This window comes from Euwallacea similis, chromosome 23 (genome assembly GCF_039881205.1).
Source record: "Euwallacea similis isolate ESF13 chromosome 23, ESF131.1, whole genome shotgun sequence".
Taxonomy (NCBI): domain Eukaryota; kingdom Metazoa; phylum Arthropoda; class Insecta; order Coleoptera; family Curculionidae; genus Euwallacea; species Euwallacea similis.
The window spans coordinates 2,504,618-2,531,543 of NC_089631.1; the positions used below are offsets into that span (position 1 = coordinate 2,504,618).

A 26,926-nucleotide genomic window follows, 5' to 3' on the forward strand; every position below is an offset into this window, starting at 1 on the left:
ATCTAAAGTAAACAACCACATTTACGAAACAGCTCACAAGTTTGCAAAACGAGAATCAATGAGATAAGTGCTCTCTTATCATATACATACATAACTTGTATGTTGCATCTCAACGCATTCTTTATTAGTATATTCATACATGAGTTTTTTTTATGATAGCCATTATTCCAATTTTACGAAGTCGAGGACGAAATAATGTCTTTACTACTTCAGCATTACTAATACATCTGTTAAGGTCGATTATAAGCGAGTCCTATGTTAATGCGTCTAATACCATATAATATAAGTCTAGATTTAATAATTCAAATGTGAGACAGTCTATATTTATTGGACCTTTGCAATCGAAATCTAAATGAAGGAGTCAGAAAAATTGCTCATAAGCAATTAAGAAAAAAAATAACAATCATAATTAATTTCTCGGAAAAACAAGAAACTAACCCAAAAACTAGATTCGACTTGAGAAGAAGCTCTCTCGCTCGACTACGTGCGGCATCGTCTGCAATGCGTAAACCCCGATCTATCCCGATCGCACCCGAAGTTCAATGAGGCCCGATTCACACAGGCCGATAAAACATGCCGTCTAAAACGAAACGAGAAACACGAAACAGGCTGCGGTTCTGTTTGGAACTTATCGTATCGGTTTGTTTGCGTTTGCCATTTGTTATGGCCCACATGCGTGTGGTTATTATTCGTTAAGTTCGAACAGATTTCACTGCAATTTCTGGTGCCTTGATCCGTTTTTTATATTTATGAAGTTCATGGTGGTTTTGAGGACGCAAAAATTTACTAGTCATTCGTCGTTTGTCTACGTATAATTTATTCATGCATGGTTTGGGATGCTAAATGTCATACATTTACTAAATGATAGTTTGCGTAGTAGTTTCTTGTTGCACCAGATGGCAAACTAGTGCGTAATATACTATTTTATTCTTTGTTGGATAAAATGAATTTTCGAAAATTGATCGAGAAATTCAAAGAGATTTTTATATGTAAACAACCATTAAATAAACGTAACAAAAAATGTAACAACGGAGAAATTGCATCGCCGTATATTCAAAATTAACTACATTTTTACACTCGTTCGGACTATCTAAGCCGGTTGTTTATTTTTATTTTTATTGTAAAAGTTAAAGTTTAATTCTAATTGAATGCTGAATAGAGGCGACGCGGACTAAAAACCAAATTTCAATACTAATTAAGATGGGTGAAGAATACATGCCTCTATTCTCTAAAAATTGAGAATTACCATAACCAGCACATAAGAAATTTCACACTACAAGAAATAGCAGAAAAGCTAAGACTGGCCAAGAACAATATCACAAGAGCTACAAAAAAGTTTCTGGGGCCTCGCACAACGTCGGCGGCAGAGCGGAAAAAGCGCTTTCTTCACGTCTTCAAGAAGTTGAGGCAAATTTTACCTTCTGAATATGAGAAATTTACTAGAATAATTGACAAATAAAATAGAAAAGCTAACTTTAAGTGTTTTGATCCTTATCAAAAATTCACAACACAACAACTATCGACTGTACAGAACAACAATCTAGAAGAAATGACAATTAGACGCTAATTCATGAGGTCGAAATCCGAGGAAGGAGAGTCACCATAATACCTTACGTCTTATTCAGGGTGGTTTTTTTAAAATGAAACAAGGTAATTACTTGAAATCGGTTTATAGTGTGTTGATGAAATTTAACACATACATATTTGAAGCTAGGGGGGCACATTTTAACACTTTTCATATTACACAGGATGGTCAAAAAAAAGTTATGACCAGAAAGTTATTTTTTTCAAATAGAAATAAATCCCTTTATTTACATACATATTTTTAGCCCTTCTCAATATTTTCTAATAAAATTGCATTTTCTGAACCATATATTCCTCCTCACGTGTTCTTACAGAATCGGGTTCTAAAGCCTCGAGGACTGATCGCTAAAAGTTAGACCGTTGCGCTTGCAACTATTAATTTCGTCAATAAACTGTACAACTGACGTTTTACTACATACTTACATTATCAGTAATGGTAAAGCGTAAAACGACGCAGTATGGTTATTAAATTATAGTTTTATCGAAATCCCGTAGGTAAACATAACATATAAAATTGTCTTTATAGTGGACTATATTATATTAGACAGTTTTCGATGCAATTCACAAATTTAACCACAAGCGAAAATCAGACATTTCTCGTACACTCTACATTAACAATTCTCTGACAATATTCCCGTACTATAAGCAACTGTCACCAGCTGGCATTGGAATTATGCCGGATGAAACGTGTTTACGGTAAAACCTCGCTAGCTCCCCTTAGATGACGAAAATGTTAACATCATTAGAATCCACATTTTTCACTCGTGCACTGCGCATGCGTATATATCAATTAACATTACAACATTTTTCAGACGACATGCTCGAGAACTTTCTATTAACTTAAACATTCACATAATCGTTAAGCAACAGATCACGAAATAGTTTTGGTTTCGCCCGTTATAGGTTGCAGTAACCTTTACCGCAATGCATGTTGTTTACATTATTAGCCGAGTCAGTTTATTTATGTGACATTACTTAACATTACGTTCAAAAATTGATAATGTGGTTTGATTTACTGGATTTCGTTACCTTAACGGTTACTCAATCGTATGTAAGTTGCTGGAGACCTGTGATAGAGATTGAAGATAATTTTTATTTTATATGTCGAAATTGTCAAATAACGTATTCGAGCGAGGCTTGTCGGCACAATTTTAAAAGTTATAACCGAAAAATTAACCTTTGTGTTTTTATAGAGATACTGGCTGCAAAGAAACTCAGACGTAACAAGCAAATGCCGACATTCTGGCGGCAAGTGAAGGAAGTTTTTGACTGGGAAAGCGCCACGTATTAGTGTCTGTCTCTATGACCTTATTTTGTCGTCAAATATGCTTTATGCGCCGGCGCAAGTAACACGAAAGAAGCCACAGTAACGTCACTTCCTTCGATTTTGCTACTATGAATTAGGGTCATACTGTGTCATTGAGAAAATTGGTCTCTTACTTTCTCATTTAACAGTCTTATGCATATTTTCGAATAACGACCAATCACCGCATGTGTAGGTGCGACATATTGTATATTTTCTTGCTGCTATATACTGCAATTGTGGTTTTACAAATTTAACCATTAATCACTTTGTTAACTGTCATTAAGAAAATGCTTCATCTTCTGCATTATTTGTTTCTATTCATAGCATCAAAGCAATTCAAAGCAAAAATATAGATTTCCCAAAAACTTGCTGAATAAACCAAGCTTATATCCTTAACTGTATGGTCCTTTTTGCCAGCAACCATTCGCCCACCTCCATTCCACCATCGAATTAGCCATTTGGTCAATAAAAAATACTGAGAGAACCAGGACTTTCTCAAAACATCTGCCACACGTCCACCAATCCCCATCCGCGGTGGGCTGGCTGGGGGCGCGGCTTACCCATTCTCCTTTCACTCTCCCATCCAATGAGTGAAGCTCCTTCGGGTCTTCTTCTCCTCTATCAAGCTCGTGCGTCAGCGACGCTTTACCTAACCAGCTCAGTGGTTCTGGGCTCCTGATAGGTGAAATCGGAAACTGTTCGAATGTTATTCAACTGTTTGTTGTTAGGCCATACGCCAGAGGTCTCCCGAGTTGGAAATCTGTCTGGTGTCACTTACTGGCCTCGTTTGCCGGCATGGGCCTGCGTTTGCGTAATTAATTATTGGTAACCCTGAGCGACGCGTTGTGTCTGCGTGAGTGCCTTGTGCTTATTGCTATTGCTTTCAGCAGTGGCGTGGAAAGGCTGTTTATTTCGGTGACAACTTCCAACTTAAATAAAATGTGTCCTGTTCCGCACGTGATCAGTATAAATTATAAATAAATATAAAACTGAGCATTATGGAACAAAAAATAAGAAAATTTTATAAAATATAAAATTACGAATTTAGAAAATAGCGTAGGTAGTTGTTCCTTAATTTCAAAATTGTAATTTCAGTTCCAATTTTCATGTTTTTCTGCCCTATTTTTCGTGACTAATAATATCCTATATTAAAAAAAACACACAAAATTATCTATAAGAAAACTTATTTATGAAAATTAAAAAAGTGGAATAAATAAACACAGGATTAGCTAACACAATGCGTTTGTAACTGAGGATAGACATCATTCGAGGCAAAAATAATTTAATAACCTGTCAATTATTGTTAATATGAACTTTTTAAATTGCTAAATATAATATAAATCTTATTGAGAACTGGTTATTAACGATTTTTATCAATTCTGGGAAAAATGTGAACAAGAACGAAAAATTAATAATAACAAGTAGTTAACTATCTATACTAAAGATTTTATGTGACTTAACCTTTAATGGAAAAGGGGCGAAATTGCTCGCCTAATAAAATGTACGTGTCGAAAACAGCCTGAGCCCAAAAAGCAACTCCGGCATCGCCCCGATGCAACAATAACCAACACCCCGTGAGTTTCGTGCAATTTAATTTGTATTTCGGCGAGATTAAAACGAACGGAAAGAGGGGTGCCACCCCCGTGACTCATCCCCCGAATGAGGCGCCCGCGGGATATCGGCAGACAGATCGCATTTTCGGGCTAATGGATGCGATTGTGTTTTTGAACAAAGAGGAAGTGATAGAGGAAACGACGGATCGAATATATGGTACCTATGTACATATATCGTCATACAAATTCCACAGATTCTGTATTTCTTAAAGTAAAACTATAGAAGGTTTTGCGCGTCGTTATCTCTGTACTGTTACGCATAGATTAAATACGTTTACACCGCCTCTTAAATCGCAGTTCTTTCCAGGAACAGATCTAAATTAATAAGTGATGAACTCTTCAACGGATAAATTTTATCTGAAGCAGATTTTCTAGAATCAGATGATGACTATAACACCCTGTATATCCCTAAGCTCCCTACTCTCAATACTAGCAAAGGACCCAACTACTGAGGTGTTGGCAGCATTGAGCGAGAAAGCGCAAACTCCGTTCCAGATATTACAAATAGTGTAAACCAGACAACATGAAAATAATATTTAAAGCGGACTCACTTGCCAGTCTTTTTCTAATGTTAAGATAATTGCTATCAGCATCAGAGACAAAAGGGGGTGTAAGGATTTGTACGCAAAATGTGCCCCAAGAGATATCATGTTGAATTTTTCACCAAAGGTTTCTATGTTTACAAAAAATTTCAATCCCCTAGGCCTCACCGTTTGGGGTTGAGAAGGGGTTAAAAGCAAAAACTTTAAATTGCGATATCTCTGGAACCGCTTATCATACAACGTGGAATATGTTTCTAACATACCCTCTGTCCACGTTATCATTTTTTTTCAGATTTTTCAAGCAAGGGTAAAGGACTGAAAATTTAAAAAATAAAAGTTTTTTATTACTTTTGTCTACTTATTGGTCTGGTACACCAATCATAATTTTACACCGCGTAGAGGACATTTCGAAGCACCTACTCAATTTTTTTCAGATTTCTAAAAAGGGTACTTGGCACCTAAAACCGAGAAAACCCGCCAACGAACCCTTGCATTTGAGTTTGATAATTTTCATAACATTATCAATTTTATTAAAGGAGTTATAAGTTCCCCCTACAATAGATATAACAATTATATAAGCATATAAATGAAAAAAATGACCGACACACCAGATTGAAATCAACCTATTTTTGACTTCCGAGGGAAGTCAGCGACATTCGGTTTCTGAAAGTAGAGTATGAATGAAATTAAGTCGGATTCTAAGAAATTGTCGAAGACTTTAGTTATTCTATGTTATATGGGTTATGTAGTATCTATGCCAGCTCTGAAAGGAAAACAGAAGCAATTAACCAGTGTCGAATCGAATCAATCCAGATTGGTGACTAAATGTCGATGGGTAGTTGAAGCCGTACACGGAATCTTAAAACAAAAGTATCATTTACTGGACCGTAAGATATATAATAAAATCATTCCCAAAATTGGTGATTACTTCAGAATTGCTTCTTTCTTGCAAAATCAGTTTGGAAAACGATTAACATCTGATATAGATACAAGCGAAGCAATAATGATAAGGATGAAATCTCTTGTGGATACTGAAAATATGTTATCCATAGAAGTTGAAAATGAGGGATGGGCTCGCAAAAAAGTTCCTTTTGTTCAGATAACCTCGAACGTTTTAGAGAATTTCCCTCAGCTGACAGAATCTGAACTTAAAATTCTATTGACTGTGTCTTATCAGTTATCACAAGCTGTGTCTTACCTAGCAGAAGTAATAAATGAAGATGGTTTAATCAATATTAATTATTTAAAAGAAAGCAACAATATTTTGAAAATGCAATGTCATTCTCGACATGTCAATAGGAAGTCGTATATTTGTTTTATAGAGTATATTCCAGAACAAAATAAAGTATCTGGTATAAGCAGATATTGCTGTAATTGTGCAAATGGTAAACGAACTGTCGGTTGCTGTTCCCATGTAGCCGCGATTATATATTATCTATCACATGGCCGATATTTAGCCAGAATGATCAAACCTGCCGAATTTTTAAATAAAATGTATAAGAGTAACGGTTTTGTAGGTGTCCAAGAGGACAGTGACATAGAATAACTAAAGTCTTCGACAATTTCTTAGGATCCGACTTAATTTCATTCATACTCTACTTTCAGAAACCGAATGTCGCTAACTTCCCTCGGAAGTCAAAAATAGGTTGATTTCAATCTGGTGTGTCGGTCATTTTTTTCATTTATATGCTTATATAATTGTTATATCTATTGTAGGGGGAACTTATAACTCCTTTAATAAAATTGCTAATGTTATGAAAATTATCAAACTCAAATGCAAGGGTTCGTTGGCGGGTTTTCTCGGTTTTAGGTGCCAAGTACCCTTTTTAGAAATCTGAAAAAAATTGAGTAGGTGCTTCGAAATGTCCTCTACGCGGTGTAAAATTATGATTGGTGTACCAGACTAATAAGTAGACAAAAGTAATAAAAAACTTTTATTTTTTTAATTTTCAGTCCTTTGCCCTTTCTTGAAAAATCTGAAAAAAAATGGTAACGTGGACAGAGGGTATGTTAGAAACATATATTTGAATCCACGTTGTACGATAAGCGGTTCCAGAGATATCGCAATTTAAAGTTTTTGCTTTTAACCCCTTCTCAACCCCAAACGTGAGGCCTAGGGGATTGGAATTTTGGCAGGTAGGTTTTCGTAAACATAGGAACCTTTGGTGAAAAATTCAACATGATATCTCTTGGGGCACATTTTGCGTACAAATCCTACACCCCCTTTACAAACAAATTATAATTTTGATCATTTCTATGCAGAAGAGAAAGGTCATAACAACATTTAAATATTTTATGAGACTTACCTCTCTTGAAGCCTCATTTATTGCTGGACAAACTTCTGGAACAATTCAAGAAATTGATTAATTTAAAACTCTGAACAAATGTTTCCAACTAACTTGAACAAATATTTTAGACTTGTGTAAGGTTTATGGAAAACTTAATTTGAAATTGCAGGGCTTATAATGATATGAGATTTTACAATTTTTGGGTTTATTAATATATTTACATGAGTAAAAAAACCAAATCGGTTGGCGATATTCGTGTAATGTTATTGTGTTACAGTTCTATTTTAATATTTCCGTTTTTTTTCTTACTGGCAACAGCGTACTTTTTGATTATTTTTTCAGTTAATAAAAAAAGGAAGGTCTATATCACTTTAGTACAACAAAAATGAATAATTTCTTTTTTGAAAAAATGACTTCCTTGATATTGTAATGCGCGATTCTTTGCAAAAAATTGCGGATTTTTTATTATTTTTTTATTTTCATTATTTTTCATGTAAGTATCTACAGTATCTGCAAGCTTTCGAGACCATGGAGTGAACTGGAATGTTGGGTGGGGTAAAATAAATCAAAAACGTAGTTTTGGATAATGAATAAATCATGTAATGAAACTAACCTAACCTAACCAAACCCACCAAACCCTAAACTAACCCAACCAAACCATTCTTGCACAAATGAAAACAATAAAAAATGAAAAAAATATGTTTAATCATCATTCAATATTCAATAATTATTTATACTTATGTCACATGTGCCTTATGTTTATTATAGTTTATTTTAAAATGTGTGGCAGAACAGAACACCAATAAACATGAATTTATGCTAACAAGGTGAACCGCAATATTTGGGAAATACAAAGGACAGTTTACATTGTAAACAGATAATATTCGCAATTTAAGGTCGTACTCATCCCGGATCCTCAAGGAACAAAATAGGTTATAAAAATTCACAATGGTAGTGCTGGTGAAATGTATTACCACTTGCAGAGTTTAAAGAGTGAAAAAGTTTGAAATTTATTAAAAAACATTTATAATACACAATATTTTTTGGGGTTATTATGGTTTTATGATTCTCGACCTTTAAAACATGTCTCCACCAAGTCCAACAAATTGCTGAAAAATATGTATTTTAACCCTTTTTCAATTATGATAGTTATTTTTATTTGAGTAAGATTAGCTTGGTTAGGTTAGTTTAGGGTTTGATGGGTTTGGTTACGATTAGGTTAGGTTAGGTTAGTTTCATTACATGATTTATTTATTATCCAACTATGTTTTTGATTTATTTTACCCCACCCAGCACTCCAATTCGCTCTACGGGCCCAAAAGCTTGCAGATACGCAGATACTTATATGAAAAATAATGAAAAAAAAAAGAAAAAATCCGCAATTTTTTGCAAAGAATCACGCATTGCAATATCAAAGAAATCATTTTTTCAAAAAAGAAATGATTAATGTTTATTGAGCTAAACTGATATGGACCTAATAAAAATATTGCAAAAAAATCGACTCCTGTCACGAATTTTTTCCTGTTCTACATGTAAACTGATTGAAAGACCGGATTGATCTCTTCGAGGTAAACTTCGCAGCATGTTCGTGTCGCCGAATAAGATTTGCCTTAAGCTTCTTATAGACCTGAACATTTAGACGAACAATACAACGAGCCGAACGGCGAATAAAATACTAGAGGCGGAGTCTCATGACGATTTCCAATGTCCGAAAAAACACACTCGTAATTGACTTTTACGTCAGATATTTGTCTTGTCCAGCGAGAAACCTTAATCCTGTATCTCCTTTTTGGAAACGATGATCTGGATCGGATTGATACCTATTAGATGACTTTCAACCAATCGGATTGTTCCCCGGTGATAGCCGGCCAATCCGATTAATTGAAATATAGATGTAGGGATCAATCTCATCAAGACCATTGTTTCCGAAAAAGCCTTATACTCTCCAAGTACAATCATCAAGGAGGGAGGAAGTTAATTAGAGAAGGAGACTATAATAATACCTTTCCGCCATAAATGAAGTTAATTTAAGAGCAACTCTCCCTCCTAAAATCATTTCAGATTGTTAAAGTAATAAAAGTAATATTGACTGATTGCGTAGTTTGTAAGATTTGGTTGACGCTGAGTTTTTTTCGTTTTATTTTGGTAACGGAAAGCCGATTAAGATGATGCAGCGTTTCGACGGCTTTTCTGGACCGGCTCTTAGATCAGTAGTGTTTTAGCGTTGGTCTTAAATTCTAGCTAATGTTTTTGTTTACCCTTTTAAATTAAATACTCAACTTTACGAATTTACTATTTTGGCTATTTTCACCAATCACACAAAACCACAACACAGGTAATTAAAAAATTTTGAAGAGTCTCTTGAAAACAAGTTTAGTTGCACCATAATCGAAATAAATTCTCCCCAAGTGTAATTGGTTTCAGTAAATAAAATATCCCTTCATAACTATGAGAAGTTTTCTCTAAGGGTAATTTTGTTTAGTGGGAAATTCAAATAGATCCACCCCGATTCTTAGAATAGTCAACGGTTAGTCAGAAGTCCAGTTCCGTGAGTTCAGTCAGTTGGTCAATCGTGAAAAGATAAAAAACAGCAGTTAAAACTGGCATTGAAAGAGAGGGTAAAAATGAGAAGGATGTTTAATGAGTTTAAACTTGGAGGGAACTTTTTGAAAATTCTTGATTGGCAATTATATTGCATTTAGGAATGAATAAAATCACTTAGCCAGGGTGATTCATTAACAATGCGGCAACCAAAAGCTGGAAATACTACATGTCAAATGGTGAGGATTGGAGAAAATATACCTTATTCGAAAGTTGATAGTTTCGGATATATAAAGGGTGTTGAAAGTTAAAATTTTAATTCATTTCTTTCCATTGTTCTGAAAATATCTAAGTTAGACACTTGAAAATATGTAAAGTTATGCTTTTTATGTTTTCTAGAAAATGAAAATATACTTGATTTCTTTCGCTTTTAATTTCTCGTATTATCAAATTTAAACGTAGTGTTCGTTACATAGTATATTTTTCTCAAAAATGAATCGAAACATTAAAATAAAATAAGAACACGTAATTGATGGAAAAATGATTGCTCTCTCAAACTGTGAATCAAATTTCATGTTGGACATACAGGGCAAAAAGTTATAAACTATAAATTCTCTAAAATTGACTGTAAGTGGCACCCTTTATTAACAACGCGGAAATCACAAAACGTAAAATATTTTAATCGTCACCTAAAAAACCTTAACTTTATAAATTTTCAAGTATCTAACCTGGATATTTTCAGAATATTGGCAAAAAATGAATTAAAATTTTAACTTTCAACACCCTATACAGGGTATTTCAAATTCGACCCTCACCATTGGGATCTCGGAAACTAGAGGAGATACGAAAAAGTTTAAATGGGGGCAAAGTTGCGCAATCTAGTGCTTGATCGAATACCGTTTTCAAAATTTTAATTTTCCGAGTACTTCCGAAGATATCCGAGAAAAACTAAAAATTGGAGAATCCATTTTTATTTTTTTTTTAGCGTTATTTGACAAGAAAGGTTAAATCCGTAAGCACATTTTCATTGTCACTTTTTCTCAGCTACACAATGACATATTCAAATTTGCGATCCGACGTTTCGTCTTTCGGCTAACATCATCAACTTTATTTTTTCTTATGGGCGCCATATTGGATTTTTCGACAAAAAAATAGTGCGTTTCATTCTGATTTCATTGATATAGAACTTCTTATAATTTACTTTTCTAAAAGCCGAAATATTTAAATAAAAAGAAATATTACATAGTTGGCCTTGACTCCATCGAAAGACTTTCTTTTGTTCGCGTTATATGACAGAACTTCTCAAACGAATTTAGAGCGTGTGCAGATTTCCAATGAAAATGAGTTTCCGAAGTGAAGAAAAACGAGATATGTTAAGACTTTATTACAAATTTGATAGGAACAGTACGAAAACAGCTCAAATGTATTTTGAGTTATATCGGGAAAGACAACAGCCGCATAGAACATTATTTAAAACTTTGGACGAACATTTAGCTGAGTTTGGTGCTTTTGAAAAACCTAAGATGAAGTATGGAAGCAGAATGAAAGAAGATACTAGAAATAACCTACTGGCAGAGACAAAACTAAATTATTATTAAATGTTACAACAAGTGCTCAAATTGACGACTTTTTTGTGGGGCACTTTGAAAAATAGAATATATGAGAATCGAGATTATAACACAATAGAAGAACTTAGAGAAAACATCATTACACAATGTAGAGTAATCAGAAGGAGAAATATTATTAGGGCTGTCACTAATTTAAATAGACGTGTTCGTTTATGTATGCAGGAGGAAGGTCGTCAATCTGAACACTTGTTGTATCATTTAATAATAATTTAGTTTTGTCTCTGCCAGTAGGTTATTTCTAGTATCTTCTTTCATTCTGCTTCCATACTTCATCCTAGATTTTTCAAAAGCACCAAAGTCAGCTAAATGTTCGTCCAAAGTTTTAAATAATGTTCTATGCGGCTGTTGTCTTTCCCGATATAACTCAAAATACATTTAAGCTGTTTTCGTAGTGTTCCTATAAAATTTGTAATAAAGTCTTAACATATCTCGTTTTTCTTCACTTCGGAAACTTATTTTCATTGGAAATCTGTACACGCTCTAAATTCGTTTGAGAAGTTCTGTCATTAACGCGAACAAAAGAAAGTCTTTCGATGGAGTCAAGGCCAACTATGTAATATTTCTTTTTATTTAAATATTTCGGCTTTTAAAAAAGTAAATTATAAGAAGTTCTATATCAATGAATTCAGAATGAAACGCACTATTTTTTTGTCGAAAAATCCAATATGGGGCCCATAAGAAAAAATAAAGTTGATGATGGTAGCCGAAAGACGAAACGTCGGATCGCAAATTTGAATATGTCATTGTGTAGCTGAGAAAAAGTGACAATGAAAATGTGCTTACGGATTTAACCTTTCTTGTCAAATAACGCTAAAAAAAAATAAAAATGAATTCTCCAATTTTTAGTTTTTCTCGGATATCTTCGGAAGTACTCGGAAAATTAAAATTTTGAAAACGGTATTCGATCATGCACTAGATTGCGCAACTTTGCCCCCATTTAAACTTTTTCGTATCTCCTCTAGTTTCCGAGATCCCAATGGTGAGGGTCGAATTTGAAATACCCTGTATATATCCGAAACTATCAACTTTCGGATAAAGAATATTTTCTGTAGTTGTCACCATTTGACATGTAATATCTTCAACTTTCGGTTGTCCCATTGTTAATGAGTCATCCTGCATACAGAGAGGAAGACGAAAAGAAATACCTATACAGAGTGATTTAAAATTGAGTACAAAAAATTTAAGGACGTATTTTTACGGTCAAAATAAAACTATTTTTTCTATTACCGTAGGCTCGCAAATACAGAGGATTTCTGAATCATCAGGGCCCCAACGACCAAACTCATTAACATCTCTGAGAACATGACAGCTTTACGAGTTCTACGAACGATGCTGGCAGACCTCGGGAAGTTTCAATAAATTTGGTATTTTTTATAATAATCGTTTTCTGCCTGCATCAGTCCTAAAAATCTTAGGGTTTAACAAATTCGACAAAAAAAAGAGTAGAATTTGCAAACTAGGCAGTCATAGCTTACTATAAATTTTGATATACTTTAATAATACTTTAACACCCTATGCATGGAAAACTAACCATTTGCGGGCCCACGTTTATAAGAAAAAAGGTCTTATTTTGATCTTAAAAATACCCCCCGAATTCTTTGTACTGAATTTTGAATCACTCTATATAAATCACATAGCAACTAAAATTATGATCAATTAAGAACTTGTTTATGTTTGTAGAATGAGCGTTGATTATATTAATGAACTTGTGAGAAGGAAAGGAAGAGGAGTATTTTTGAACATCGGACATTATAGAATTTAGACTATAAGCAGGAGGACTTGCAAGCAGGTCTCCAAATCAAATCGTTTGGGAATATAGGAAGCTTTACGTAAGAATTACATAAGATTACACGAGACGCCGCTGATTGCTTGTTGTTCAGGGAAACGTTTAAGTCTGTATCAACAAGAAAAAGATATTCAGTCTGAGCATCTGAGTTCTCAGACCTCAAATTGTAAAACCGAAGCCACTAGGCACTGACGGTCTAATGGCCGAGGAAGTATGAAATATGTACTTCTTCAATGACAAAACTCGTTTAACTCGTTTGATAAATTATGTTAACTAACCTTACAGTACATCAATCACTACTGCTCAATATAAACTTAAAACTTGGGCCGAAAACCGAAGGAAATATTCATGGATGGAAATTTTCAACAAAATGGCGCGTTTGGCCTATACGACAAACAAAAGAGCCTCTGATGTTTGAGTTTGCGCTTGATTGATAGTTGACAACATACTTTCTAATTGCGAATTCGATTGGTGCAGAGTAGGCGGCCATATAAAAAAAAAGCGGGAAAATGTGAATTCTTAAATTTAATCACATTTAATCGAATGATTTTAATGTGAATATAATTAAATTATTTGTTCATTTATAACTCAAGGGAAACTTTTAATCAATTAATTACTTAAACTCAACACTGTAGCCCGTTACAATTCTTGAAGTCTCGAATTGATGTCGATTTTATTTTATTAAATATATATATGTATACATATATATCCTTTTTAACCAAATATTCAAGGTACTAGAGATTTAATAGAAATCAACATTTTGTTCCGTTATATAAATACCTCTCGAATCTTCTTCGCCAAATTCTTATTTAACAAAACAGACTTAATGAAAAAAGGAAATTTAATTTCGTCATTGCAATTTCCTAGTGCCATCCCACGGAAAGCATTTGAACTTCAGAACCAATAACGAAAAATCGACATCTGCAGCTGCGCTCGTTTTTGTCGTTATCTTCATTTTCAAAATGAAGTTTCTACTTAACCTCAAAATTTACTGAAAATAAACAAGCTTGTTTCACAAGCACGGTACAATTTCAAACCAAAGCCGATTTTACAAATTTTCATATCTAAACCGCAATTATTTTGCACATAAATATCACAAAGAGTATTTAATAATATTTAGGTAAGTTTTGGCGTTTAATTACATAGAAGTACTATACCAGAACACTTAATACAGTAGATTTGAGTAACCCAGTTTGGTAGGGAAATTTGTTCAAATTAGCAATGTTCAGAGGTTGGGGTAGCAGAAGGATGGACCATCTAGTAAAGTTACATCATAAGTTAGTTATTTCCACCTGGACATTATTCAGGTGGTTAAGAAAATTTTTTTAAATTGTTTTCCTTCCTTGAAAGGAATAGCTATAACCACTGTTCGTTAATTTAAAAATTATCACTATTATCATTTTTGTTTTTACTCCACTTTTTGCTCAACTATTAGTATTACCAACTGGAGATTGATCGAGCTACTAAAAGGCTATTGGTTTGTAACTCGTCTTTAGAATGTACAAACATTTTCAACTCTAATTTTCTCATCTGTCCATGTTTTAATAATTTAAAAAAAGAATTAAGACCTAAATTATTACAACAATTGAGTTCTGATTAGAGAAGGGTTGTTATGCATTTATTTAAATCATAATTTTTACCGTAATTTCCCTATATAGTTATTCCGAGAATCATAATCTTGGAACAGAGAAGATTTAAAATATCTTAAATTGATGATTCCTTTAGGTCAAGCTCATAATGGATGCTGATTTATATGATGAATTTGGCAATTATATTGGGCCAGAATTAGATAGTGATGAAGAAGAGGAAGAGGAACCTGAGCAGCAAGATGAAGATGAACAACGGGAATATGATGTAATGTATTTTGGTTATGTAACATTTTAGTAAAATATTTCAACATAAAATTTTTGACTCCTTTAAAAATGTCAATATTCTTCAAATTTATAAAATTGCTTGAAAACTTCGAGGATTAATACAGCTTTTAGTTCTATACAATTTAAATGAAATGCAATTTTTAAGAATAGATTTTACTAACTTTTTTCCCCCAATTTAATTTGGTCCATAATGACACTATAGTATATATGTATGTACAATTTACATTAGGATGAACACATGGAAGATGAACCGCAGCCAATGGCCATTGTGCTTCATGAAGACAAACAATATTATCCATCAGCTCTCCAAGTGTATGGTCCTGATGTTGAAACCATAGTACAAGAGGAAGACACACAGGCCTTGGACGTACCTCTAATAGAACCTGTTAAGAAAAAAAAGTTCCAGTTAAAAGAGCAGGAGCTTCCTGAAACTACTTATAGCATGGAGTAATATCCTTAGGTCTCAAAAAATTAGATATTTACTAGCGCATTTTATAGATTTTTAGCTGATATGATGGACAACACTTCATTGATTCGCAATGTGGCCTTAATAGGGCATTTGCATCATGGAAAAACTACTTTTGTAGATTGTCTTGTAAGGCAAACTCATCCCGGATATCAAGATAATGAAGAAAAAAATCTGCGCTATACTGATTTACTTTTTACTGAGCAGGAAAGGGGCTGTTCCATGAAGTCCGTTCCTGTCACCCTACTTCTCCAAGATATAAAAAATAAGAGTTATCTGATGAATATTTTTGACACTCCTGGTAAAACTTTAGGTATTATCATTGTCTTAAACTATGGTTTGAATAATGATTTTAGGGCATGTGAATTTTTCTGATGAAGTAACTGCAGCTATGCGTTTGTGTGATGGCGTAGTACTCTTCATAGATGCAGCGGAAGGAGTTATGCTAAATACTGAGAGATTGTTGAAGCATGCAGTTCAGGAACAGATGCAGATTACTGTGTGCATTAATAAAATTGATAGACTTATGTTGGAGTTGAAATTGCCTCCTCAAGATGCCTATTACAAGCTTAGGCATATTGTCGAGGAAATTAACGGATTGTTAACGTGAGTTGTCGACGCTTTTTTTGCTATTTAAATTAATGAGAAAGAAGTTTTATTGCAGGTTGTACTCTGTGGATGCTAACCCACAAATTGTATCTCCAGTGCTTGGAAATGTTTGTTTTGCTAGCTCCCAATACAGTGTCTGCTTTACATTGAAATCTTTCGCTAACATATACAATCTCTACTATGGAGAAGTGAATGTTGAAGAGTTTTCTAAGAGGCTTTGGGGTGACATTTATTTTAATCCTAAGAAGTAACTAATTTATTGATTCTTATGATAAAAAAAATGTATTCACTTTGATGTTTTTTTAGTCGAAAATTCACTAAAAAAGCTCCCCACAATTCAGCTCAACGAAGTTTTGTGGAATTTATTTTAGAGCCCCTTTACAAGGTTTTTGCTCAGGTTGTGGGTGATGTTGATTCAACTTTACCCAAAGTCTTGGATGAATTGGGGATTAAGTTGACTAAAAACGAGATGAAATTGAATATTCGGCCTTTGCTACGGTTGGTGTGTAGCAAGTTCCTTGGAGATTTTAATGGTAAGTTTCATCCAAAATATTGGTGCGTTCAAAATTTAATAAATTAGTTCTAAATTGTCCAAATTTTATTCTGTGATTAAATAAGGTAATTTCTCTTATTTAGGATTTGTTAACATGTGTGTGGAACACATTAAATCGCCGCTGGACAATTCCAAAACCAAAATTGACCATATTTATACCGGACCTAACACTAGCAAAATCTATAATGATATGGTTAACTGCGATCAAGAGGGTGTTTTAATGGTAAGTTTGGAATTAGAATATTTGAGGTGCTACAGTTAACCTGAACTAACCTGACAAAATTTATATATATCTTAAAATAATATTTCAGGTCCATAGTTCTAAAATGTACCCAACAGAAGACTGTACCTTTTTTCAAGTTTTGGGTAGAGTCATGAGCGGAACTCTCCATGCAGGCACCGATGTGCGTATTTTAGGAGAAAACTACACCTTGCAAGATGAGGAAGACTCTCGGGTTCTGACAGTTGGTCGCCTATGGATTTACGAGTCAAGGTTCATTTCAATTAATTGAAAATTGAAATAAATCATATTTGAGTTAATATATTCTGTAGATACAAAGTGGAGCTCAACAGAGTGCCTGCTGGCAACTGGGTTCTAATAGAAGGCATTGATCAGTCCATAGTCAAAACCGCAACTATCACCGACCTGGCAATAAATGAGGATTTGTACATTTTCAGACCGTTAAAATTCAACACTCAGAGCATTATTAAAATTGCTGGTAGGTACCCATATTGAGCAGCATTTAGATTTATAAATGCATTATCTTTTGTCTACAGTGGAGCCTGTAAATCCGTCAGAACTCCCGAAAATGTTAGATGGTCTCAGAAAAGTAAACAAATCCTATCCGCTATTAACCACAAGAGTTGAGGAATCCGGAGAACATGTCGTTTTAGGTACTGGGGAATTATATCTAGATTGTGTGATGCACGATTTAAGGAAAATGTACTCGGAAATTGATATAAAAGTGGCAGACCCGGTAGTGGCGTTCTGTGAGACGGTGGTCGAAACTTCTAGTTTAAAATGTTTCGCGGAAACACCTAATAAGAAGAACAAGTTGACCATGATTGCGGAGCCCTTGGAGAAAGGTCTTGCGGAAGATATTGAAAATGAGAACGTTCAGATCGGGTGGAATAAGAAGAAGTTAGGAGAGTTCTTTCAGACTAAGTACGATTGGGATTTGTTAGCAGCCAGGAGTATATGGGCGTTTGGACCGGACAATACTGGTAAGCCGGTAATCAACGGTCCTTGATGGAAAAGAATGAGTAAATTCTATCTAGGGTTGAAAATTTCCTTTTTTCTTGCCAATCTACTTTAGCAATAGGTTTGAAATGTGTAACATGTGAAGTTGTTTTCTCGGAAGTAAGAAAATTACCGTTGTTATCTATGTTAGTTTTAAAAAGCATGTTCCTGATACTGAACCTTTTGCGAACCCCTAACTTGCCCTGTACCAATGTCAGTATGATGCATCAACCTGAAATTTTGAAGAGGAGATACCTATATGTCACATCTATTTTTGTAGGTCCCAATATTCTTGTAGACGACACCTTACCGTCAGAAGTAGACAAAGCTCTGTTAAGTTCAGTCAAAGATTCCATCGTTCAGGGCTTCCAATGGGGCACCAGGGAAGGACCACTATGCGAGGAACCGATTCGAAATAGCAAATTTAAAATTTTGGACGCAGTAATCGCTCAAGAACCACTTCACAGGGGCGGTGGCCAAATTATCCCAACTGCCAGAAGGGTTGTGTATTCTGCTTTCTTAATGGCCACGCCCAGGTTAATGGAACCCTATCTATTCGTGGAAGTACAAGCCCCTGCTGATTGTGTTTCAGCAGTTTATACAGTATTGGCCAAAAGGCGGTAAGTGCAAATTAGATATGCCCAAAGCAATAATAAGCCGCGTACAGACATGCAATAGAATATCGTATCGCAACATCGTTCGTTACTATTTTCCAGTTACGAATCAAAGACATCGAAGAATGGTGTGCCAAGATTTTATGCATACCAAATTATCGTCGTGTACCATATCAGCGCGTACCACATTAGCGTTCAAGTGAATTTTAAAAAGTTAACAAAAGTTTTGGCCTGAATAATAATTTTCTCTCTCTTTTTATAGTGGTCACGTGACTCAAGATGCTCCAGTTCCCGGTTCTCCTCTGTACACCATCAAGGCTTTCATTCCAGCAATTGACAGTTTTGGCTTTGAAACAGATTTGAGGACCCACACCCAAGGACAGGCATTTTGTTTATCGGTGTTTCACCATTGGCAGGTAAGAAATGGAGATCTCAGGACAAAATTACTTACATACTATAGTAGGAAGCATATCTTAATAATTTAAATAATTTTTCCCCAATGTATTTTAAAAGTTTCTAAAGTGAAACAGGATTTTTATATTTCAAATAATAATTTCCAGATTGTACCTGGTGACCCCCTAGACAAATCCATCATAATTAGGCCTTTAGAACCTCAACCTGCAACACATCTAGCTCGTGAATTTATGATCAAAACACGAAGAAGAAAGGGTTTGAGCCAAGACGTATCCATCAACAAGTTCTTTGATGATCCTATGTTGCTTGAACTAGCGCGGCAGGATGTCATGCTCAACTATCCTTTACTTTAAGTTGGAATTAATATGTTTAGGTCTCATAAATTTCATATGAAAAAAATTGTGTTTACTGTCATAATGTGTTTTAATGCGCGTAAGTTTTTAATGAGATGTTTTAATGAAAGTATAGTATTGGGACCTGCTGTTTAGTTTAAAATTACTAGAGTTTTGAACTAATTGGCCTCAGGATGATGGGTTCCTGAAACTCATTTTCCAATGGCTTAAAGGTTTCATTTTTTTTTTTTAAGGGATAAAAGTTTTAATTCTCTTCTGTTCTTTGTATTCACGAAAATTTCCTGAAGTATCTGAATAGAGAATAGTAGGTAACGCATACATATAACGCAGGTTAGTTGGGGTTACTTGTACCTATGTAAACTGTCATAAGTTGTAGCAAGCGAGAATAGTTTATAAAATCTCCTTGAATTAATAGACATTTTTTGAAAATTGGAGGTGTTCCAAAAGAAATCGGTAACTCTCATGATGTGCTAAAACTTATTAATTTGGGTTGCAAAACCCTCGGGAAAGCCAAAATACAATAAAATTTCCTGTTACTTTGCAAAGGGGAACATTTATATTTTGTCAATTTGCCGATGATGTCATTTACGGTAATTTACACGTATATGTTTAAGTCTTCTCAAAAAACAAACTAAAATTTTATTTTTCATTATTTAGGACCTGGCAGTAATTTTCCAATTTTTTTAATCATTTTTACATTAATTAAAATGCTTTTAGCCCTCAAAAGAGGTATACAAGAGTCAATGCAAGACCTTTGTTTAGGTACTTTATTCATTCTTTGCATTTTAAATTTATTGAATTAATTTGTAAGTTGTATTTTTTAATATTGTTTCTTTGCATATCCCAATATTTGAATTTCGCTCAATATTATTTAGCAGATAGGCAACCAAGTATTAACGCAGAAGCAAGGATTATAATTTTTTTAAACAATTGCTACCAGAATATATTTATCTTTGTCATATCTCGTAAGTTTCATAAATAGAAAGAGAGGGTACAAATTTGAGAGCAGCGTCGCTCGATTTAACGTTTGGAAATGCAAGTCACATGTTTCGAAATTGAAGTTTGCCAGAGAACTTTATATAGGGGGTCTAAAGAAAATTCAACTGGCGTTGATATATCAGAGGCATGTCTTGGATAAATCCATCTGATACCTATTGTCAGTGTTTAATGGTAAATAGCAAACGGCTGAATCAACGCCCTACGTTTACTTACGCCCATAATACAAATTAAAATCGCGCGTTAATTTTTTTTTCATTTAATTTAAGTGTTTACATGTAATAATCACTTATTACTTGTAAGTAGTATAGACACTGAGCTTATCTGTGTTTTGTAGGTAAATAGGGATTTTTCAATAAACCTCCGTCTGGCTGGCTGCCGGCGGTCGGTTTCCATTGCGCAACTACCGTGACCGGCGTGTTAAAAATAAACGTCAGACGAGTCGATTTCAGATTTCATTTCAGTTTTCAGTCGCGTCCGAGGAGAACCGTGAGCACATTTCATCGAAATTTAGTCATTTTTCGATCGGCAGGTGTAAAGCAGAATAGCAACGAAAAGGTCCCCTCGAAATTTCCTTCTCGGATCGACAGGCTTCTCTTTCGACGTAATACTTCACTTAAATGGCTTTTCTTCGTACAGTGAGCAGGTGTAGTGTTCCCAAAAAGTACGGATTACTGATCGATAATTTAAACAGCGGTTTCGGTGGTAAAATCGATGTTAATCAGGCCGTGCGAAAATCTACTGCAGCGGCGGCTAGCCTGATCCAAGACCAGCAGAAGCAGGCGATCCAGACACCCAAAGACCCCCTAGATTTAAGTTTTGAAGATGCCAAAGCTGCCTTCAAGAGCAAGACGAATTGGGAGCTCTTGCGAGCTCTCATCGTTTACCAGATGTGCTCATACGAAACTATTGTTACAAATAACATGAAGGTAAGTGTCCATTTCAGAATACCAAAAATTTTGCTTCAATGAGAGAGAGGGTTAATGACCTACAATCTATTAGAACAGCCTTTTTGCAATTCAAGGTAAAGGCAGTTGTGTGACGGCCTTGGCCAGTCACACTTGCCTAGACAGTTAGGATTTTACGTAGTATTTGGCGCACTGCGAATTGTTAAGTAACAGTTTTCATTAATTAGCATTATTAACAAGGTTTGGACTCTTGATTTTGAGCTAGTAATCACCTGATGAGGTTGAAATTGGGGTCTCCAGAGGGCTCAGGACTGGATCAAGATGTGATGGGTAAAGATAAATTAGGAAGTAGTCTTGGACAAGGTCAAATGTCCTTCAGAGCGTATCTGGAAATTTTAATATCAGTAGGCAGAAAATGTGAAAAGAAGAATCAATATCTTAAAGTTAGTTTGCTCTGAATGATTTCCATGTTTCTAGATAAGTAGGCACTCAAGACTTGCTTATGGTTAACTTATTTGAAAAGTTCTCCAAAATATTTCTTTAGGCATTCCATGATTCTTAAGAGTATCGAAAGAGACTGTTTTTAGATTAAGATGTCTATATGAGTATCTATATTGCATCACTGGTGAGGTTATAACTAAAGGATTATAAAATGCAGGTTTTAACTAAAAATTGACCCTACTTTTGTTCAAGTTTGCTTCAGGGTGAGAGGAAAAGTACTTTCGATGTACTCCATATTTCTTACCTACTTATAAGAAATGCTGTAACTTTATTGTAGGTGAAAACAAAAGTCTTTATTGCTATGTTAAATTATAAATTTAGCACACTCCAGTAATTCCTAAGTTATAAGAATTCCATAAGGGAGGGCCAACTTCCAAGTGGTAGTAGATTCAATTAAATTCCCTGGTATATTTCTTTCAATAGCATTGATTGTTTGTGATGACTGGTTTTATTTAAAATTTATTTGTGAAAAGAGATGAAGCTAGAATTAATACTCAACCTCTGGACACTGGGTGGTATGGAGACCTTAAACTGGATAAATCACTGGGTAGATTCTTGGCTTTTTTACTTGGTGGTCTCTTATAGTACTTGATAATCAAAAGGTGACTAAGGTGTCAGATGACTAAAATGACAGGGTGAATTGAAAGAGTGACAGTTACAAGTGGGTCTGAGCTAGGAAAAAGGTATGCATTTTAATGCTCATAAAGGCTTTAAAGATAGATTTGCCTGTCATAGTAAATGAAGTCAAAACATAATTGATTAAATTAATGAATTACTATACTGCGAAAATTGTCGCTCTGAAACTTGGCTTATTGACACTTCTTGTATATGGCTTCTAAATTTTTTACATTAACAATTGATTTAAACTTTTCTTAGAGACTTCATATTGAAATTTTACTACTGAATAAAGAAAAAAAACTGTATTTCTAATGTTATGTCACCCATAGGAAAAAAGTAATAAATCAGCAGGATGATTTTTTTAGAAAACAGCAGTCTATATTTAGGCCTTTTTTGGAATCCTCTTGGAATTTTCAGCATGCTTTCTGTACATAGGGAGGCGTTTCATATAAATATGTTAAATCAATGCGAAATTTGACATTTGCGTATAAGAAAAATATTGTTTTGCTTTTTTGGAAGCTATTGATTTCAATTTAGCTAGAATGGACTATAATTATGTTTTTTTTAATGGAATATCTAATATATTATTAGATATTTTAAAGATTCTGATCAAGCTTTTCAAAACCCCTTATTTTTACTTTATTCACCTTGCATAAAGCGCTAGGATATTTTGCCGGATATATATTTTTATCATAAAGCAGTTTAGTAAGGACCACGAAAGTGAAGACACCAGCGAAAAACTTGCTTTATTGCTTAGAGTGTTAAGAAGTAATCTCATGTTGTCACGTCACCTATACTTTCTTCTCTTTGAACAAATCCCTTTCACAACCTCTAAGCCTAGTCTAGAATCACTGCTTTTTAAGATGAACTACCAGTAATTAATATTATAGAGGCCAAAACCTTAACCATTATCATGTGCTCAATAATTGCAACATCATTTCGTTTCACTTTACTTAATAAAATTTGCTGATTGGTCGACTGACGTCTTTCTGCTGTCCATTCCGTGTGATAAACTACTTTTTACCTTCATCCATCATCAGGTAACAGAGCATTGTCCCTTTGCTTGAGGGCAGCTGCAAGGACTGATATTATTGAGTTCAATCTTCTAGGAATTCCTATTGATATGATAACATTCCTTTTTTTAGTAAAGTAAGCTAAAAGCCTCAGAAAGGGGACAAAGAAAATCAATCGTTAAAGATGATGGGCGTTCCTATTTGAAGCGGTTTATCATCGCCTGCCGAGCCCTCTTATAACTCCCAATTCGCCAACGATTTCAGAGCCCCACATTGACGTCACTGTCGTGTTATTTTACTCATTTGGTACGAAAATAGCGGGCATATGTTTATTATCGTAGAATAGGCCGGGCTGAAGTTGCAGGTGATTGTCTGGACTTCGATCATTGCGTTTGCAAGGCGTGTCCAGAGTTGTGGCTATTTTAAAAGGACTTGACCCCCTGGAGTTGCATGTGAATAATGACCCGTTTGCGTGCATGTGGTTTTTTCAGGAAAATTTGGATTATTTCCATTTGTTTAGGGATTCAAATGGGCTTATGTAGGAGTTGAAAAAATTGGTTCTTGGGTATTTCTGTCATCTTTCTTCCATGGTTACTAGTCAGTATTTACATACTGTTTATAGTAATAAATCTCCTTTTACAGCTATGTTTACATTGTTGGCGTTAACCATAAAATCATGTATACGATATCGTTGTTATTATTATAATAATTATGTTTATTATAATAATTAAATTATCCGGCCTCTAATCAACTCTCAAATCTATTGCATAATTTTTGGCAATTTATGATTATTTCGCAGTGGAGGATTTCATTAATAGGCTGTCATTCATTTTTTAAGTATTTTCCCAAACTGATTATAAAAATCGTTAGTTAAGTACAGGAAGCGACGTCTGTGTTGATTTGATTGCGTGACGAATTCGGTTACATTTTTGAGCTACTAACAATCGTTTATTTATCGTTGAAAATTCCTGAAATTGCCTGCACATTTTGATACATGTGTAATTACTACATTTGATCCTAAAACAGTTCTTCAGGAATTTCCCCCTTTCAGGGAAAACCTCTATACAGCGTATTTCATAATAGTATGTCCAAAATGCAGGAATGCGTCGGAGTGAATCTGTCAATGACTTATATAACTTATATAATATATATAATATATATAATATATATATATATATATATATATATATATATATACAGGGTGGCGCACTTCACCTCCCGTCTTCTATAGCTCGGTTATCATTGACAGTAGGATTTCGATATTTTGTATATTTTACCTGTGTCTTAGGACGTACTCCAGGAAAATATATATAATATGTAGACAATCATAGAAAGCATTTAAATGTGAAAAAAAAAGTTCGGTATCGTCATACTTTTTTGGGACACCCTGCATAATTAGAAATATTTTCCTGGAGTACGTCCTAAGACACAGGTAAAGTATACAAAATATCGAAATCCTACTGTCAATGATAACCGAGCTATAGGAGACGGGAGGTGAAGTGCGCCACCCTGTATATAACTTATAAAACTTATATATAAAAAAACAGGTCATTTGAACATGGGTCCATTTTTGCTTCCTGTATGAAATACAGGATTTTCCTAATAAGTTTGTTCCGGCATTAAGTATTTGTATGAAAATTTTGGAACCTAAAATAGATGTAGATACGCAAGTTTTAAGGGGAAAATAATGATTTTAATTTAACCAGTGGGGTTCCCATTGATGTGGCCCTGAATATTTTAAACAGTTTTGAAAAATAGAAATGATTTTCTGAATGCTCCGCATTTCTGTGAAAAGACGGTCTTTTGAATATTTTACATAACGTTAATTGTTTTCATCGAAAAAAATAAAAGGCGATTATCTGCATTTTCCTGAATTTAAAGCCATGATTTTTAATGCAACGGGTAAGTCGTAACTTCAAAATGGCAATCTTTTGTAGCATCACCATACTTTAGTCTGCAAGCCAGAGATCATTTAAACAAAGTCTTCAATAATAGATGGTTAGTTTTCTCGATCGCCTGATTTAAATAGTTTAAATTTAGATGTGACTTTACACCTATTTTACGCTCCCCAATTTTTATAAAAATATTAAATATTTCAGACAGGAAGTGAAAACGGACCTATAATCATATTAACTTTTTTTCTTAAAATCACCCACATATTCACCCACTGAATTTTTAACATACTATGACAAAACATCAGGTATTTATGCTCTGTACTGTTCTTACTTGTTTACTTTCTTGATATGTCCATTATTTATTTTTGTTATAGCTAAATTAAAAACATTTTTCTCTGCATTTAGGACTTACTGAAAATCTACTGAAATTGTGAACAAGTTTGAGCAGTATCATCCACTCAACGTTAAAATAAAATCTTCGTTGAAAACTTTGATGTTTTCTCTGTCATTTTTTCCAAATTCTACGATTTTTGTTTACAATCAACAATCAATACGTTTCTGCTTAGCTTTAGTTTTATCAGGTTGAAAAACAATATACATTTTGCCAACACACACAGCTATACCTGCCAAATATTGACCCGTTAATATCAACTGAATCATACACGTCATTTCTTTACATTCTACGTGTGTTGAAAACCCGCTCTGATGTGTATTTTCTTTTTTTATAAATACAGATACGTAATGGGTTATTATTGGTTGTCCTAGCGGGTTGTCCCCAATCGTTATTCGTGGACTTTATTTGTGTTTCTTACTATAGTTTAAGGTGCCGAAGATTGATCGGAAATTGAAAACAATGATTTTTTTTTTCACTTAAGATATTTTGTAGATAGTCTATTCTTAGCTGTTTTTGATCGACAAAATCTGTAATGGCATTTTTCTGTAGTTTCAAATAATTTTGTTGCAGTGTAATATGTTGTGTCCAATTAATTTTTTTTATCATATTGGACCTTTTGTATTTTTTTTCTTAATTGAATGTTTATTGAATTAATTGTTTATGGAATAAATGAAATTTATGAATAAAATAGTTTAAGTTTGAGATTTTCAATATTTAGGCAGAAGTAGGTACAACGAATACAAAATAAGTAATTAAACATTCCATTGGTTGCATCTGATTATCATAGATAGATAGATAATGAAATTAGGCATAAATTGTGACAAAATAAAACAATTAATTGGAGAAATTAGGCAAAAATGTTATTTTGTTTTGCAATGTGACCCAAAGCCAACATATGGAATAAATGGATAAAAAACTTGCTCATTTTAGGACAATTTTTTTTGTCACGAGGAAAATCTTCAAAAGACACCCAGCCTGGTATTCTGGCAGTCCAGCAGTGTGGAATTCCCCAAAACGACTACTTCCTAAAAATGTCAGGTTGAAAGAACCTTCTCCGACTCCGAATAGTTTCTGACGAATATATATCGTTAGGTTTGAAGAGAATTGCGAATAGCTACTATATCTCTATGCATTTTCTACTAGTTGATTCTGCGCTCTCTTCATTTATTGTGTTTCTAGAACATCTACTG

The 26,926-nt window shown here is 34.2% G+C and overlaps 2 protein-coding genes across 3 annotated transcripts in view; both read left to right on the forward strand.

The window, feature by feature from the left end:
- Positions 1-14,289: 14,289 nt before the first annotated feature.
- Positions 14,290-19,478, forward strand: LOC136416395 (116 kDa U5 small nuclear ribonucleoprotein component). The gene is made up of 14 exons (XM_066401535.1): positions 14,290-14,408; positions 15,014-15,142; positions 15,392-15,609; positions 15,661-15,929; positions 15,985-16,234; positions 16,293-16,484; positions 16,544-16,770; positions 16,874-17,013; positions 17,102-17,283; positions 17,343-17,509; positions 17,568-18,014; positions 18,311-18,650; positions 18,907-19,060; positions 19,205-19,478. The coding sequence occupies exons 2-14, from the start codon at positions 15,026-15,028 to the stop codon at positions 19,409-19,411; spliced, it is 2,910 nt and encodes a 969-aa protein (XP_066257632.1). The 5' UTR covers positions 14,290-14,408; positions 15,014-15,025; the 3' UTR covers positions 19,412-19,478.
- A 1,379-nt stretch (positions 19,479-20,857) lies between these two features.
- slgA (proline dehydrogenase slgA) overlaps positions 20,858-26,926 on the forward strand; it is a 41,190-nt gene continuing 35,121 nt past the window's right edge. For both annotated transcript variants that reach the window (XM_066401835.1, XM_066401836.1), the window contains exon 1: positions 20,858-21,336. In XM_066401835.1, the coding sequence (XP_066257932.1) occupies positions 21,028-21,336 (309 nt within the window). In that variant the 5' untranslated portion in view covers positions 20,858-21,027. The remainder of the gene's footprint in view (positions 21,337-26,926) is intronic.

Excerpts from the sequence above, each read along its gene's own strand:
- LOC136416395 (XM_066401535.1), top strand. The coding sequence starts at position 15,026 with ATGGATGCTGATTTATATGATGAATTTGGCAATTATATTGGGCCAGAA. Across the intron at positions 16,771-16,873 it reads GTTCCTTGGAGATTTTAATG|GATTTGTTAACATGTGTGTG; the intron begins GTAAGTTTCATC and ends TCTCTTATTTAG. Across the intron at positions 17,284-17,342 it reads CTATGGATTTACGAGTCAAG|ATACAAAGTGGAGCTCAACA; the intron begins GTTCATTTCAAT and ends TATATTCTGTAG.